Raw genomic sequence first — 18,742 nt, forward strand, 5'->3', positions numbered from 1 at the left:
ATAGTCAGTAGAATGTCTTTTGATGCTCTGTTGGGAAGCATTGGAAAAAAAGTATTAGCAGATATTTAGCTGAAAGTCTACTAATACTCTAATGCAGCCTTTCTCAAAGTGGGTGCCGCGGCACACTGGGGTGCCCCCTGACTGTGTCAGGGGTGCCGCCAAAAAATGACATAGGCTAAAAAAAATAATTAAAAAAAATCTGAAATATCATATAAAATGTATTTGAATTTACATAAATACATTATTCTTATTTTCAACCCTTTCGCACGTACGATCACACATTCACACATGTGATTAGAACGGTCAGTGCATCACGTTCATTCAAATGTAAAATCAAATGTGCTTTCGCGTTGGCTTGCACTGAGCCAGAGACAGGCGCGCTCAGACTTGTCATATATCACAACTTTTCAGTGTTTTCAGCCACATAATGTTTATTTTAGGTTTCATACATATACGTACTAAAAAAACAATACATTTAGAGTTTGTAAAATACACAATGATGAAAAATGAAGAGGCAATAATAATCCTTTCCATTGTAATTAGTTTTATTCATATCAGATACACATTGTGTAAGTAACTTTAAAGTTTACTCTATTCTTCTCCCAGTTCACCTGCCACTTACTTTTATGTATTTTGGGAGAAGTGGATGAATTCACGTCTTGTAAATCCAACAGATCCGATTGTCTGAACTGCGCCTGTGGCGGCGCCCATCGTGCATACAGCTCAACTAACGCGATCGTTTTAAAGGTGTTTAAACGACAAAACACTTCCAATTGTTTTTATTTGACAATCGGAATATCAGATATTTCAGGCCATATCTAACAAATTTGTGAATATTTTGAATAAAAAAGGAAAAATGACATAAAAGTCTCTCATTGATTGTGGTCACCCCCGGCTTGTGTGAGCGCGCATGTAGATCTTTCTCCATCTCTCGTTGCGGATTATTTTTTTGTGTGTGTGGGTGTATGTGGGTGTGTGTGCATGCGCATATGGCACGGATGAAAACAAGCACTATATGGAAAAACATTCCTGTTTATCTCTGGTGCATGGATGGATCTTTTTCTTGTCGTATTTTATCTGATTTTATTTATTTTTGTTATGTCTGCCACTTTTTATTTTATTTTAACTGCATCCTGCACTTCAGTTTAGTTCTCCTGGTCAGGATTTGTTGTTGGGTTCTTGTATTGTGCGGTCCGCCTCTTACGGTTTTATGGCATTTGTGTCTCTGATTAATTATTTTGTGAATTACTTTGCAAACCTGTGTTTTTAAAGGTGCTATAAAGTTGCTATAAAGTTGTTATTATTATTGTTATTTACAGTTCGTATTATGCTCTGTTCATTACTGTCCTGTCTAAATAAACAGGACATTTGCATTTAAATTTGGGTTGTGCAGTGTTTTTAAATTATATTTTAAACTGGGGTGCCTTGAAATTTTATGCACTTTTGAAAGGTGCCCTGACTGAAAAAAGTTTGAGAAAGGCTGCTCTAATGTATGCCCGTTGCAAAGTTACCGAAAGTGTTACCAATCATTATTTATTTTATGACTTTCATTCTTCCATGGAGCACAAAACTGCTCTTTTCCATACAGCAAAAGAGAACAGTGATTTTTACTGTCAAGCTGTAAAAAGTTCATAGAAAATGCACCATAAAAGCAGCATAAAAGGCACAACAGGTGTGACTTCAGTGTTAACAAATTACATTGTTTTTTGTTTTTCAATTCACCAAGTTCAATTTTGCAGAATCACACACAAAGCACTTCATTTGTCTGCAGAAGATCTGAACAATAGCGAGTGTTAAGTACTACTTTTGTGATACTTGTTTAGTGATTTGTTTGAAGACTATACTGGCAAAAATTATGTTCTTCCTCTGTATTTTTATCTTATTTTCCAGCACAAATATCTAAACGTTTGTAAATCAAGACATTTACTTAAGAAGCAAAATGACTAAAGATTTTAAGTCTTGTTTTATGACATATTTATCAAAATTAAGTAAGTTTATGCTTGAAACAAGACAAAATATCACACTCATTTTGATCATTTTTTCAGAAAAAAACAAATATCTGATGTGATTTTTCCTCTCAAGTAAATGTAGCTTGATTTAAGAATGTTTATTTGTATTATTTTTTGCAGTGTCTCTCTTTCATTGTATGGACAAGAGCAGCCTGGATATGAATACAATAAATACAAAATTGTGACAATGTAATTTTTTTTGGTGAACTATGCCTTTAAAACTTTCTTTAAACATTAAAAAAAAATCTCTGTACCTTCACAAGAATAGTCTGGGTTACTCCACTGACCGTCGGTTTTACACACGGACACATTTCCTGTATCCAAACTGTGATATCCAGTTACACAGTTAAACAGAGCCACAGAACCAATCTTACTGACACCGTTCCAGAACAACACTGAGTGAGGCAGGACCGGAGGAGAACCGCATTGTATCTCTAAACACACATTAACAATCTCTCAACAGATTCGTTGCTTGAGATACGCTGTCATATTTCTGTCGACATAATAAACAGAAGCAGATACCTTCACACTGGAAGTCTGGACGGCTCCATGTCCCATGAGCAGAACATACTGACACATTCTCACGTCCACTGTTATAAAACTGTGGGTCACACACATACAGCGCCAATGATCCCATTCGAGAGATGTTATTCCAAACCATTTTTGACTGAGGCATAACATGAGGTTCCCCACAGTCCACTTCTATGTAGAAATGTATTATATTTGATGTCAGGTGAAAGTACAATATGCAATGAATTTGTATAAGCCTGTGTGTGTAATCCCATGCATCCCATTTCACTCTGATATACATCAAATTATGGAAGCAAAATGTGTTGAAATTGCTGTGTCAGACACCGAAATGTGATATCTGGCAGATATTTTATGCTCAAATGTAAATAGTACCTTCACAGACCAAACTTGGCCCATGCCACTTTCCATCCAGACCACAGATGGATGAATTCTGTCCTGTCCTCCACTGAAATCCCTCCTTGCAGCTGAACTGGAGTTCACTGCTGTAGTGTGTGATAGTGGGGGAGAGCTGCTCGGCGTGGAGGACTGAAGGAGGAGACCCGCAATCTATCACTATACAAACCATACACACAAAAACAGATCCGTTACTTCAAGCGAATTTAACGTTAATATTAACATCAATATCCAGGGCTTGACATCAACTTTTTTGCTCACCAGCCACTGTGGCTAGTGGTTTTCCAAAGTTACAAGCCACTCAGCATTTTCACTGGCCACAGTTTTGACATCGATACCAAGGGGAAAAACTGCCATACCGGTATATATATTTTTTATATTATTATCTCGTAACTTAGCAGCAGGAATGTTAGGCTGCTGTCACTTTAAGACCTTACGCACTAATATCCATTACACTGTTACACATGCGTTTTCTCTCTCAACCGTTTATGTTCACTTAAAACATAACAGCATTTTGTGTGTATTTGACTGTTTAAACTTTAAGGGAACATTCCATTTTGTTAAAAAATAGGCTCATTTTCCAACTCCCCTAGAGTTAAACAGTTGAGTTTTACCGTTTTCGAATCCATTCAGCCGATCTCCGGGTCTGGCGGTAACACTTTTAGCATAGCTTATTGAATCTGATTAGACCGTTAGCATCTCGCTCAAAAATTACCAAAGAGTTTCGATATTTTTCCTATTTAAAACTTGACTCTTCTGTAGTTACATCATGTACTAAGACCGACGGAAAATGAAAAGTTGCGATTTTCTAGGCCGATATGGCTAGGAACTATACTCTCATTCCTGCGTAATAATCAAGGAGCTTTGCTGCTGTACCGTGGGTGCAGCGGAGCAATGATATTACGCAGCGCCTGAAAATAGTCCCCAGCACGCTCTCTGTGCAAGCAGGTTGTCACGTTGGCTGTGTTGACGGAAGTTAGCCTATTTTCAGGCTCTGCGTAATATAATTGCTCCGCTGCACCCATGGTACGACAGAAAAGTTCCTTGATTATTTTCAAAAAAGTTGGAGTGTTTTATTAAACACAATAACCAGCGAAAACAAACTCAATTTAGTACTGAGAGGAGGCTTTATGTGTGTGCACTTTGGGTGTGAGCACAAAATCACAGGAATGAGTAAAATGATGCAAAATATGCACAATCCCACGCCAAAATTCAAGCCCTGTAACAGCAAAAATATTCAAATTAAATGAAAATGAGTGAGTGAGGGGAGATGGGTTTGTGTGCACTTAGTTTATTATTTCAGATGCCTTTTTAAAAGACTATAATTGAAAACTGTATATATTATATATAAAATTCTAGGAGTGACTGCGTTACACGCCACTGCTGAAATCCACCCACATTTGGTAGGTTGGTGGGTTGTATTAATGTTAATAAGTTTATGATAAATATTCTGAAGTTATATAACATTTAATTTCATGGTCCACCTTAGACATTCTACTACCTATAAGTTACTTTGCAACTACATGTCAACTCATTAGTAGAGTATTAGTAGGTATTGGGTATTGGGCAGGATTAAGGGATGTAGAATATGGTAATTGAGAATAAGGCATTAATATGTGCTTTATAAGTACTAATAATAAGCAAATATGCTAGTAATATGCATGCTAATTAGCAACTAGTTACAGTGAGTATAAATGGACCCTAAACTAAAGTGCTACCATATCTTTTCATTCATTCATTCATTCGTTGCCGCTGCAATATGATAAAACAGTTTAGGAGATTTCAGGTTCAGGTGATATTTCTAGAGGACCAAAAGAGTGATGTGTTAATGTAAAGGACATTGGCCCCATTCTTACCCTTGCAGTAAGCTGCGTCTCGGTTTGGATTAAAGGGTTCTGATCCATCCTGGACTGTGTAACCCGTCTGACAGGAGCAGGTGAAATCTCCCTCTGTGTTTTGACACAGACCTCCTTCACCACAGACCCCCTGGACGCTGCACTCGTCTAGATCTATATACAAAAACAGCATCATGGAGTGAGAGAAAATCACCAGAACAGAATCCATTATGACAGCATTTTAGTGCCACTGTAACGTGTAGATCTAAGCCTGTTTAGTTTCATTTTGGTTCTGGTTTACATGTGCTAATTAGTTTCCATAGATCCTAATTTACGCACCTGTTCAGTTTTACGTTGATTACTCAGTGTATTTGAGGAGTTGAACGACTTCAGTTTTTTTATGTCGACATTTATGTGATTAAAGTCGAGTTGACGTCGATTTGTCACTGATGACTAATTAATTAATTTTAATAATTAACATTTAATAACAAATTATTATCAAAAACACTAGTGAAAACATAAATACAGTCATGCCCTCACCACCAAACTTGACAATGTATGTTCTTGTATGTTCAATACAGTATTTAAGTTGCTTATACTGTACTAAATGACCTAAAAAGTTAATTTTTTTTTATGTAATATCAACTATTTCTACATTTTATTGTTCAATAAACCTTTAAAATATAGTTTGTCTGACCAAATGAAAGTTGGATTGAAATAAAACTGACCATCATAAAAGCAAAAGACAACACTTTTTGTGCCAAAGATTCAAATAGTAAATGCTACTATGCACACCATTGCATCTCGTCTGCACTGGATCACAATTTATGATTAATAACCCAAAAGTACATCACATTCAACCATCTAAATAAAAATGCATGCAGATAAAGGCATAATTCAGCCCAAAAAATAAACATTAGGTTAAATTTGATTTGGATAGTCATCTTTAGACATTCTATTAGTAACCTGACAACTACATGTCAACTAACTCTCATTAGATTATTAGTAGGCTATTAGATTAGGGTTAGGTGTTAGGGTTCGGGTTCGGGTTAGTAGAATTGGTTGACATGCAGTTGTAAAGTTACTTATAGTCAGTAGAATGTCTTTTGATGCTCTGTTGGGAAGCATTGGAAAAAAAGTATTAGCAGATATTTAGCTGAAAGTCTACTAATACTCTAATGTATGCCCGTTGCAAAGTTACCGAAAGTGTTACCAATCATTATTTATTTTATGACTTTCATTCTTCCATGGAGCACAAAACTGCTCTTTTCCATACAGCAAAAGAGAACAGTGATTTTTACTGTCAAGCTGTAAAAAGTTCATAGAAAATGCACCATAAAAGCAGCATAAAAGGCACAACAGGTGTGACTTCAGTGTTAACAAATTACATTGTTTTTTGTTTTTCAATTCACCAAGTAAAATTTTGCAGAATCACACACAAAGCACTTCTTTTGTCTGCAGAAGATCTGAACAATAGCACGTGTTAAGTACTACTTTTGTGATACTTGTTTAGTGATTTGTGTGAAGACTATACTGGCAAAAATTATGTTCTTCCTCTGTATTTTTATCTTATTTTCCAGCACAAATATCTAAACGTTTGTAAATCAAGACATTTACTTAAGAAGCAAAATGACTAAAGATATTAAGTCTTGTTTTATGACATATTTATCAAAATTAAGTAAGTTTATGCTTGAAACAAGACAAAATATCACACTCATTTTGATCCTTTTTTCAGAAAAAACTAATATCTGATGTGATTTTTCCTCTCAAGTAAATGTATCTTGATTTAAGAATGTTTATTTGTATTATTTTTTGCAGTGTCTCCCTTTCATTGTATGGACAAGAGCAGCCTGGATATGAAAACAATAAATAAAAAATTGTGACAATGTAATTTTTTTTGGTGAACTATGCCTTTAAAACTTTCTTTAAACATTAAAAAAAAAATCTCTGTACCTTCACAAGAATAGTCTGGGTTACTCCACTGACCGTCGGTTTTACACACGGACACATTTCCTGTATCCAAACTGTGATATCCAGTTACACAGTTATACAGAGCCACAGAACCAATCTTACTGACACCGTTCCAGAACAACACTGTCACGTGAAACTTAAAGAAAACTAAAGTGAGGACTCATGTGCGCGAAGGAATGATTTTTAATATAAAATAAACATAAACAAAACCAAAAAACCCACGAGGGGGGAAAAAACATAACATAACAGAAAACTGAATAACTTGAACATACCAAGGGATCACAGAGAAGGGAGACGTAGACAGAACAACGTACCGACAAGGACTGAGAACACAAGGGAACTATTTAAAGGGTACAAATGAGGCAGGTGATTAGGGAACACAGGTGGGGCAAATTAAACCAATGACAAGATAACAAGGAGGGTGGGAACTAGACTAGGACGGAAAATAACAAACCACCACATGTGCTGCACAGGACAAGACAGGTATGTGACATTACCCCCTCCTTAAGGAGCGGCTACCAGACGCTCCACAAGAACAGGGCAGGACCGGGAGGACAGACCAGGGCGGGACGGGAGGGACGGACCAGGGCGGGACGGGAGGGACGGACCAGGGCGGGACGGGAGGGACGGACCAGGGCGGGACGGGAGGGACGGACCAGGGCGGGACGGGAGGGACGGACCAGGGCGGGGCGGGAGGGACGGACCAGGGCGGGACGGGAGGGACGGACCAGGGCGGGGCGGGGCGGGGGGGACGGACCAGGGCGGGGGGGACGGACCAGGGCGGGGCGGGGGGGACGGACCAGGGCGGGGCGGGGGGGACGGACCATGGCGGGGCGGGAGGGACAGACCTGGGCGGGACGGGAAGGACAGACCTGGGCGGGACGGGAAGCACAGACAAGGGGGAAACAGAAAAGGAAGGGGAAAACAAGGGAGAGACGAGGATCACAAAAAGTTCAGGCGGCCGGGGGGGCCGGGGTGACCAGCAGAGTTCAGGCGGCCTGCAGAGTTCAGGCGGCCGGAACGGCCAGGGTGGCCAGCAGAGTTCAGGCGGCGCGGGAAGAGCAGGGCGCCGGGGCGGCGCGGGAAGAGCAGGGCGCCGGGGCGGCGCGGGAAGAGCAGGGCGCCGGGGCGGCACGGGAAGAGCAGGGCGCCGGGGCGGCGCGGGAAGAGCCAGGCGCCGGGGCGGCGCGGGAAGAGCAGGGCGCCGAGGCGGTGCGGGAAGAGCAGGGAGCCGGGGCGGCGCGGGAAGAGCAGGGCGCCGGGGCGGTGCGGGGCGCCCGATCGGCACCTCCGGCACAGCAGTGTCCGCCGTCCCTGATACCACCGGCACAGGGACCACCGGCACAGGGACCACCGGCACAGGGACCACCGGAACACGATCTACCGGCACAGGGACCACCGGCACAGGGACCACCGGCACACAATCCACCGGAACAGGGACCACCGGAACAGGATCCACCGGCACAGGGACCACCGGCACAGGGACCACCGGCACAGGGACCACCGGCACAGGGACCACCGGCACAGGGACCACCGGCACAGGATCCACCGGCACACGATCCACCGGCACACGATCCACCGGCACACGATCCACCGGAACACGATCCACCGGAACACGATCCACCGGAACACGATCCACCGGCACAGGGACCACCGGCACACGATCCACCGGCACAGGGACCACCGGAACAGGGACCACCGGCACACGATCCACCGGCACAGGGACCACCGGAACAGGGACCACCGGAACAGGGACCACCGGAACACGATCCACCGGAACACGATCCACCGGCACAGGGACCACCGGAACAGGGACCACCGGAACACGATCCACCGGCACACGATCCACCGGAACAGGGACCACCGGAACAGGGACCACCGGAACAGGGACCACCGGAACACGATCCACCGGCACACGATCCACCGGCACAGGGACCACCGGCACACGATCCACCGGAACAGGGACCACCGGAACAGGGACCACCGGAACACGATCCACCGGCACAGGAACCACCGGAACGGGGACCACTGGGACCGCCACAGAAAGAGCCTTCCTTCTCCTTCTCCGCTTAGAGACCACTGGTACTGGGTCTACCGGAACAGAGTCCACCGGCACCGAGTCCGCCGGCACCGAGTCCATCGGAACCGAGTCAACTGGAATAGGGTCCACCGGAATGGTTCTCCTCTCCCTGGCCTCTCGTTCCTGCATACGAGCGAGCCCCTCCACCATTGTCTCGAATGAACACCTCTCATACGCACTCCTAAGTATCCAGTCCATAGGCTTATCGAGAGCGTAAAAGAACAAGTCCTTAAGAGACTCTTCATTCATTCTCAATCCCTCCGCCACTCTCAGGAATTCGGCTGCAAAGCTCCTCAAATCTGCCCCTTGTTGGCGGAGGGACGCTAAAGACTGAAACCGGCGAATGCGCTCATAATGAGGGCACGAGACAGTGGGTGCTGGTGGGTGACGTGAATTCCTGCGCTGAGTCCTTGACATGGTCGGTACGTTATGTCACGTGAAACTTAAAGAAAACTAAAGTGAGGACTCATGTGCGCGAAGGAATGATTTTTAATATAAAATAAACATAAACAAAACCAAAAAACCCACGAGGGGGGAAAAAACATAACATAACAGAAAACTGAATAACTTGAACATACCAAGGGATCACAGAGAAGGGAGACGTAGACAGAACAACGTACCGACAAGGACTGAGAACACAAGGGAACTATTTAAAGGGTACAAATGAGGCAGGTGATTAGGGAACACAGGTGGGGCAAATTAAACCAATGACAAGATAACAAGGAGGGTGGGAACTAGACTAGGACGGAAAATAACAAACCACCACATGTGCTGCACAGGACAAGACAGGTATGTGACAAACACTGAGTGAGGCAGGACCGGAGGAGAACCGCATTGTATCTCTAAACACACATTAACAATCTCTCAACAGATTCGTTGCTTGAGATACGCTGTCATATTTCTGTCGACATAATAAACAGAAGCAGATACCTTCACACTGGAAGTCTGGACGGCTCCATGTCCCATGAGCAGAACATACTGACACATTCTCACGTCCACTGTTATAAAACTGTGGGTCACACACATACAGCGCCAATGATCCCATTCGAGAGATGTTATTCCAAACCATTTTTGACTGAGGCATAACATGAGGTTCCCCACAGTCCACTTCTATGTAGAAATGTATTATATTTGATGTCAGGTGAAAGTACAATATGCAATGAATTTGTATAAGCCTGTGTGTGTAATCCCATGCATCCCATTTCAGTCTGATATACATCAAATTATGGAAGCAAAATGTGTTGAAATTGCTGTGTCAGACACCGAAATGTGATATCTGGCAGATATTTTATGCTCAAATGTAAATAGTACCTTCACAGACCAAACTTGGCCCATGCCACTTTCCATCCAGACCACAGATGGATGAATTCTGTCCTGTCCTCCACTGAAATCCCTCCTTGCAGCTGAACTGGAGTTCACTGCTGTAGTGTGTGATAGTGGGGGAGAGCTGCTCGGCGTGGAGGACTGAAGGAGGAGACCCGCAATCTATCACTATACAAACCATACACACAAAAACAGATCCGTTACTTCAAGCGAATTTAACGTTAATTTTAACATCAATATCCAGGGTTTGACATCAACTTTTTTGCTCACCAGTCACTGTGGCTAGTGGTTTTCCAAAGTTACAAGCCACTCAGCATTTTCACTGGCCACAGTTTTGACATCGATACCAAGGGGAAAAACTGCCATACCGGTATATATATTTTTAATATTATTATCTCAGAACTTAGCAGCAGGAATGTTAGGCTGCTGTCACTTTAAGACCTTACGCACTAATATCCATTGCACTGTTACACATGCGTTTTCTCTCTCAACCGTTTACGTTCACTTAAAACATACCTGACTGTGTTTACTTGAATACTCGCCAAGAACGGCATTTTGTGTGTATTTGACTGTTTAAAGGAACATTACATTTTTTTTGAAAATAGGCTCATTTTCCAACTCCCCTAGAGTTAAAGGGTGCTTTCACACTAACAGTTTTGGTGCGCACCCTGGGTTCGATTGATGTCAGAGTTCGCTACGTTTGGATGATGTGAACACGGTCTTCCGAACTCGGGTGCGCACCCGCGAACCGTACCAGAGTTCGCTTAAAAAGGGTGGTCTGGGGTACGGTTCATGTGAACTCCGGTACGGTTCGCTGCTGATGTGAACGCAATCGTACTAAATCGCGGAAGTGAACCGCTATTAATGACGTATGATTTGATAAAAATGTGTGTTTGTGTGTGTTTCACTCATTTTCCTGACGAGCATGACTGACATACTGCAAGCAGAGAGCTGTAAATCTTATTTCTGCTCGTCTTCAGCGTTTTTTAGAGCATTTGCAGTACATTTGCGGCATATAGACGCAAGTGCCATTAGGTACTGAAGCTTTAGAAACAAAACCAACAGTTAAAAAAACTAAAATATAAAAGTGAGGTGAGCAACACTATGCATTTCGCCGCCTTCACGCTCGCTGTCGTTACTAAGCAATCGGGTAAACAGCTGCTGCTTTGATGACGCAAACGCACCCCGGTTTGGAACCAAATAATATAATATGAACACAGTCCAGCAGGGGGAGGGGGGAGCAATCGAACTCGGGTTCGGTCCAGGCAATCGAACCAAGTGTGAAAGCACCCAAACAGTTGAGTTTTACCGTTTTCGAATCCATTCAGCCGATCTCCGGGTCTGGTGGTAGCACTTTTAGTATAGCTTAGCATAGATCATTGAATCTGATTAGACCGTTAGTATCTCGCTCAAAAATGACCAAAGAGTTTAAATATTTTTCCTATTCAAAACTTGAGTCTTCTGTAGTTACATCATATTTAATTTCATGGTCCACCTTAGACATTCTACTACCTATAAGTTACTTTGCAACTACATGTCAACTCATTAGTAGAGTATTAGTAGGTATTGGGTATTGGGCAGGATTAAGGGATGTAGAATATGGCCATTGAGAATAAGGCATTAATATGTGCTTTATAAGTACTAATAAACAGCAAATGCTAGTTATATGCATGCTAATTAGCAACTAGTTATAGTGAGTATAAATGGACCCTAAACTAAAGTGCTACCATATCTTTTCATTCATTCATTCATTCGTTGCCGCTGCAATATGATAAAACAGTTTAGGAGATTTCAGGTTCAGGTGATATTTCTAGAGGACCAAAAGAGTGATGTGTTAATGTAAAGGACATTGGCCCCATTCTTACCCTTGCAGTAAGCTGCGTCTCGGTTTGGATTAAAGGGTTCTGATCCATCCTGGACTGTGTAACCCGTCTGACAGGAGCAGGTGAAATCTCCCTCTGTGTTTTGACACATACCTCCTTCACCACAGACCCCCTGGACGCTGCACTCGTCTAGATCTATATACAAAAACAGCATCATGGAGTGAGAGAAAATCACCAGAACAGAATCCATTATGACAGCATTTTAGTGCCACTGTAACGTGTAAATCTAAGCCTGTTTAGTTTCATTTTGGTTCTGGTTTACCTGTGCTAATTAGTTTCCATAGTTCCTAATTTACGCACCTGTTCAGTTTTACGTTAATTACTCAGTGTATTTGAGGAGTTGAACGACTTCAGTTTTTTTATGTCGACATTTTTGTGATTAAAGTTGAGTTGACGTCGATTAGTCACTGATTACGTCACATCATTAATGAACAAATAAGCCAACAACCAAATAAACAATCAAATTACACTTCATATAATTTTTTCCCAAAGTTGTTTTCTGTCATTTTATGCAGTTTTTATCACGCTGATTTCATGTCAAGTGTTCGTTTTTTTAAATAAGTTTGGTTTTAGTTAGTTATTTGATGCTATAAAAACACGTTATGATTGACAGCTGAGATTGACGGCTTCTCTAAGTGAAGTTGTCACTGAGGCGCCAACAGACTTTTTTGTGGATTTTCAGGAGGAGATTGGAGCTTTAGCTTTCATTTCTACATTACGGCTCTACTTCCTGTGCAGAGTCGGTCCTAAATCTGCGCATGATGTCAGCACCATATTCGGACCTTCGGAGGCTTCACTTTTCTCCAGCGGAAGAGAATGAAGTTGCGTCGTCATATTTTGCGTCATATTTTTTTACGGTCTATGGTGTGAATTAATTCTACCCTGCAGCATCTCTCTACTAATAGTGAAGCTGTGGGTTTATAGAAGAAATATATGCTACAACTTTTCAGTTTCTAAGCTATTTTATTGATAAATCCTAGAACAGTGTTGACAATACATTTCTGCGCTCCTGAATTTTTCTGTGCGCATGGTAAGCATGTGATGTGCGAGCTACTGTCTGAACGTGTGTGTGTGTTACAATGCAGTAGCGCATTCTTTTATTATCTTACATGTACAATAAGCTGTTTAAAACATGCATTCACCCGATCAATTTTGAAAATCCAGATGGTATAATCAAACATATCTTGTGGAGCACTCTCCGAGTATGCATTTGTCATTGTAACTGTTGGAAACAGAGCGTAAAAGTAGCCTCTATAGGCCATGATCAGCGACAGCGACTAGTCGACGTCAAGCTTGAAGCGGCATGGCAGAGCATTAAAGTCGACTACAATCCCTGTATTCAAGCCTTCAGTTCATTCAGTTCTTGGTTCCGTCTCGTTTACGTTTATTGTGGAGTTTTGCAATTTTTCCTATGTTTGCCCTGTAGTTTCCGGAGTTATGATGATTAAAGAATGTTCTTTGTACTCTCTATCGCTTAGCACTTATTTGGAGCGAGTCAACACTGACAGTCACATGAATAAAGAAATACATCTAAGAATATGAAAAATAAAAGGTGCAGCAAAATGCAATTAAAAGAAACTTTACAAGAAAGTACGAGAAAATTATGAGAATAAAGTCATAGCAATATAAGATTTATATTATATAATATTCTCTAAATATTACAACTTTAATCTCATGTTGCTACGACTTTATTCTTTTTTCCCCCATTTACTTATTATGTTTACATATAACAAGGGCTTCCAATTGAGTAAAATCTGCATAAAGCAAACCTGTAAGGTGCCCATAGACATAAAAAAAAGTTTTCACTTTCTTGACTTGTTAACTGTCAGTTAACACTTAGTGCACTTTTTTCCATTTCACATATTTTAATCATAGTCCAATAAATTGTCATAAATTCTGTATCCTTCAAAAGCTTTAACACTTAAAGCATCCAGTGAAATTTTTTTAAATTGGACATTGCGTTGGTTTAAAACCTTTTAGCTTAATTTTTGTGATAACAGCTTTGATTTTATAGAAATTTAAGAGTCCAAATTATTTTGTAAAATATATATTTTATGTAAAATAAAATATATATTTTTTTATTTCAGTTTGCTTCACAGTGAACTTCTATAACTTTTTACATACTTTCCTTTTTTGAAGTTTTCACTTCTGCAATAATCTGCTGAGCGTCTGAGACTACAGGTTTGTATTCCAAAGCATTCATGAATTACAACCATTTAAGTTCAGATCTATGCTCAGAACGGGGGGTGAGAGTTAACAGGTTAATGCGGCATAAGATGTATTAAAATGTGTTATTCAAAGAATTATTCAATATGATCACTATAAAATCTGTTAATCAGGATGGCACATTTTCCCCAACATGTAATGTGGCAGTTATTAGATCAAAATGACTTTTTTTGTGCTGTGCTGTTAATTTCTCATTTTTAAATATTTTTTTTAGCTTGTTAGTTTTGTTGTTGTTTTTAGCCAGGAGAAGTGGGTTTCCTTTAATGTATTTTGAAACATATCACATGAAGCAACTCCCGTTTAACATTTTTGAGCCACAGTTGTGCAATACATTTCACAGAACTTGTTAGCAAATAATGCCATTCAGGATATATCACTTTTGACACAACATGTTCACACCCATCCTGTAACATCTCTTTGAAAAGTACAATCAGCAAAACAACAATGCTATGGGGAAGATGTGCTGGGGCCCAAATGATATGGCTCCACAAATGCATTAATTTACTGAACTGAAAACTCACCATGGCAGTATGTTCCATCATTGGGTATGAATGTGCTCATGTGATTGGACGGGCTGTAGCCTGAAAGACAGGTGCAGTAATAGCTGCCGTACGTGTTGTGACACTTGGTGTGATCGCCACAGATTCTACCCAGCTGACACTCATCTTTATCTGTAAAACCGGAGCAATAAATACGGTTATCACAGATTTGTGTAGTTACAGAAGCCCACATACAATACATGGCAGGCCTGCCTTAAGAGTCATAACTGTTATTAAAACCAATATAAAATATGAAATAGCATAGCCTATCTGTTTATCAATCAAAAACAGTACTCAGAATATTCAAACCTTGGCAATAAGTCCTTCCGTTGCCAACAAATCCATACATGCAGTTGCACACTTTCCCCCCAGATCCGTCAGTTTTATCATCACAGGTAGCGTTTTGATGGCAAGAGGCACAAACACCCACTGTATATGCCTTCACTGTTATATCTGAGGAGAAGAATGAAATAAATAAATAAAAATAAATACCATTATAAGCGTGTGTGTCTATACACTATATTGCCAAAAGGTTTGGGGAGCCTTCCTTTACATGGACTTTAATGAAATCTTATTCATAATCCGTACACTGTAAAAAAAAAAAATTCAGGTCTCCAATTGAAAATTTTCTAGTGACCGATCACATCTAAATTTTTCAGTTGGCCAAATAGAATTTCTGTGAATTGATGCAATTTTATTCACAGAAATTCAACTCTTCTGGGAAGGCTTTCCACAAGGTTTAGGAGTGCGTTTATGGGAATTTTTGACCATTCTTCTACAAGTGCATTTGTGAGGTCAGGCAGACGAGAAGGCCTGGTTCACAGTCTCCGCTCTAATTCATCCCAAAGGTGTTCTATCGGGTTGAGGTCAGGACTCTGTGCAGGCCAGTTAAGTTCCTCCACACCAAACTCACTCATCCATGTCTTTATGGACCGACGCTTTGTGCACTGGAGCGCAGTCATGTTGGAACAGGAAAGGGCCATCCCCAAACTGTTCCCACAAAGTTGTGAGCAAGGAATTGTCCAAAATGTCTTGGTATGCTGAAGCATTAAGAGTTCCTTTCACTGGAACTAAGGGGCCAAGCCCAACCCCTGAAAAACAACTCCACACCATAATCCCCCCCTCCACCAAACTTTACACTTGGCAAAATGCAGTCAGGCATGTACCGTTCTCCTGGCAACCACCGAACCCAGACTCATTCATCGGATTACCAGAAAGAGAAGCGTGATTCGTCACTCCAGAGAACGTCTCCACTGCTCTAGAGTCCAGTGACGGCGAGCTTTACACCAATGCATCCCACGCTTTGCTTTGCACTTGGGGATGTAAGGCTTGGATGAGCTGCTCGGCCGTGGAAACCCATTCCATGAAGCTCTACACACTATTCTTGAGCTAATCTGAAGGCCACACGAAGTTTGGAGGTCTGTGGCTATTGACTCTGTGCGCCTCAGCATGTGCTGACCCCTCTCTGTGATTTTACATGGCCTACCACTTCGTGGCTGAGTTGCTGTTATTCCCAATTTACATTTAGTCATTTAGCAGACGCTTTTATCCAAAGCGACTTACAAATGAGGGCAATAGAAGCAGCTAGAGCAGTCCAAGGGCAACAATATCAACAATATGCCAGTGCTGTAACAAGTCTCAGTTAATCTAGCACAGAACAGAATTTTTTTTTAATAAATAAATTAGACAGACAGACAATGAATAGAATGATAAGTGCTATTCTCGATCGGTCAGGTGTTGCTGGAAAAGATGTGTCTTTAGACGTTTTTTGAAAATGGCTACAGACTCGGCCGCACGAATTGAGATGGGCAGGTCATTGCACCAGTTGGGAACGGTCCAGGAAAAGGTCCGTGAGAGCGATTTCATGCCTCTCTGGTATGGCACCACAAGGCATCGTTCACTGGCAGAACGCAAGTTCCCAATTGCTTCCACTTTGTTATAATACCACTAACAGTTGACCATGGGATATTTAGTAGTGATAAAATTTCACGAATGGACTTATTGCACAGGTGGCAACTTATCACGGTACCACACTTGAATTCACTGAGAGCGACCCATTCTTACACAAATGTTTGTAGAAGCGTCTGTATGCCTAGTGCTTGATTTTATACACCTGTGGCCATGGAAGTGATTGGAACACCTGAATTCAATGATTTTAAGGGGTGTCCCAATAGTTCTGGCAATAAAGTGTATATATGTGTGTTTGTTTGTGTGTGTGTGTGTGTGGGTAATACATTAAATATAAAAATTTTTACCAAAATATAAATAAGAAATATATACAATTCTGCACAATTTCTAGGAAGATTAGTGACATTAATTGAGATGGTAAAAACATGGTGGATGCTCATCAGGTTAAAGCAAACTGCAAACCAAATACTTGATCAAATTCATGTTCATCAACTGAATTAACACTAATTGTTATCCTGATAATATAATTTGTAATGAAATAATTATATTAGAAAAGCTACAAAAGTATTTTCACTCTTAAGATTGGATGTACTGTTAATATACTAAACATAATATGGAATATACATGGATCAATGGACAATCAATAGTTGCATAATATTATTAATTCAAGGATTAAATCATTTTATTTTAAATCTCTTGTAACTATTTGAAAATTGCGATTGGAATAAAGTCACCTATAATTGTTTGATACTGACCTTTAAAGATGCTTTGAATCATCAGGAAGCATAAGGCCACTCTTTTGACAGTCATCGCTGTTTTTCTCTCCTCTCCTCTCCTCTTGCGAACTCAATGCATCACTGTTCTGTTCCACATTTCTCCTAATTTCCCCCTAAAGACCCTCCTCCTCCATTCTGAACTCTGTTGATAGTGGTGAATGAGTGGGGAAGAACGGTTAGTTGAGGTCAAGCACATCTCCTCTCAGCTTTCTGAAGGACATAGCGGTCTGCGGTTTGTAATGAGCGTCTATTATCATCAGCGCTGACACATTCAGTTAAATGTCGCTCTGTATGAGAGGGAACCTGCTCATTCTTATGGCCACAGGAATTGCACCAGCACTGGCCACATGCTGATTATGACTATTTTTGGCTGCTGTTTATGAAAGCTGCCAAACTGCTGTGAATACACCCATCTGTAATTTCCGCTGATGGGTTATCTATTAAAAAAATCCTTTGTGTTATCTGTGTCATTTTGTTTACATATTTTATCATGTATGATTAAAGTTGGCTACTAATAACATTAAATTCATCGTCTTACCTTTTTGGAGGTGTAGATCTGGTCTACATATTTCTGATGCACAAAAAAAGAACCTACTTTAAATAAAACAAAATTAAGTTCCTTCCCAAAATGTCACATTAGAATCATTCTTAATAAGAACAACAACTGACATCATCTTCATAAGGTCATGACAAAAAGAGTACAAAACAAATAAATGAACGTACAAGCGCCTGACATATCAAGTGGATTGTGAGTTAACCCAGTTTGGGAATGAAAGATAAGAGTTCTCTGCCCTATCACCCTCCTTACACACCCCTCAAACACACACACAACCCCTCCCAACAACACACACACACCCTCGCTCAACTCATCCGGAAACCTCCACTGAGATGAGAAGCCATTTCCTCCACCTGACTGCTGCACAAGTGAGACAGCAGAGAAACAAGAGCTATGTATGCTGCTGTGAACATATGCACTGCTTTTATTCAAATGTACAAAACAGACACCATTGAAGAGCCATATGAAGAGCTCATGAGCACTGTACAGAAAATGTGCCAGTTCTGCCGTCTGAGATGATTGGCTATGTTCTGAATATAAAACAAAGGCATACTGCACAGTACACACTGGATATTTTTAAGTATGTGAAACAGTGTGGTAAAGGTTTCAAAAAGTAGTATGCAACATTGTTACATCATTACATGCAAGATAAATGGATGCTGAAATTAAAAGCTTTTTAACCTAATTATGCATAGAAATGTGTGTAAAATAT

General features: G+C 40.9%; 1 protein-coding gene across 10 annotated transcripts in view; it reads right to left on the reverse strand.

Annotated features, from left to right (window-relative positions):
* susd1 (sushi domain containing 1) overlaps positions 1 to 18,267 on the reverse strand; it is a 32,026-nt gene extending 13,759 nt beyond the window's left edge. For 7 of the 10 annotated variants that reach the window (XM_079815644.1, XM_079815647.1, XM_079815642.1 and 4 more), the window contains exons 1-10: positions 18,013 to 18,267; positions 17,454 to 17,616; positions 15,100 to 15,243; positions 14,773 to 14,922; positions 12,008 to 12,160; positions 10,131 to 10,310; positions 4,790 to 4,942; positions 2,913 to 3,092; positions 2,532 to 2,711; positions 2,264 to 2,443 (exon numbers count right to left, since the gene is read on the reverse strand). In XM_079815644.1, coding sequence (XP_079671770.1) covers positions 2,264 to 2,443; positions 2,532 to 2,711; positions 2,913 to 3,092; positions 4,790 to 4,942; positions 10,131 to 10,310; positions 12,008 to 12,160; positions 14,773 to 14,922; positions 15,100 to 15,243; positions 17,454 to 17,508 — 1,375 coding nt within the window. In that variant the 5' untranslated portion in view covers positions 17,509 to 17,616; positions 18,013 to 18,267. Of the gene's footprint in view, positions 1 to 2,263; positions 2,444 to 2,531; positions 2,712 to 2,912; positions 3,093 to 4,789; positions 4,943 to 10,130; positions 10,311 to 12,007; positions 12,161 to 14,772; positions 14,923 to 15,099; positions 15,244 to 17,453; positions 17,764 to 18,012 lie in introns of those variants that run through there. The other 3 variants (XM_079815640.1, XM_079815646.1, XM_079815641.1) reach the window with 2 other exon arrangements.
* Positions 18,268 to 18,742: the final 475 nt, after the last annotated feature.

This window comes from Gobio gobio (genome assembly GCF_949357685.1).
Source record: "Gobio gobio genome assembly, chromosome: 4".
In the NCBI taxonomy this organism is placed as follows: Eukaryota; Metazoa; Chordata; class Actinopteri; order Cypriniformes; family Gobionidae; genus Gobio; species Gobio gobio.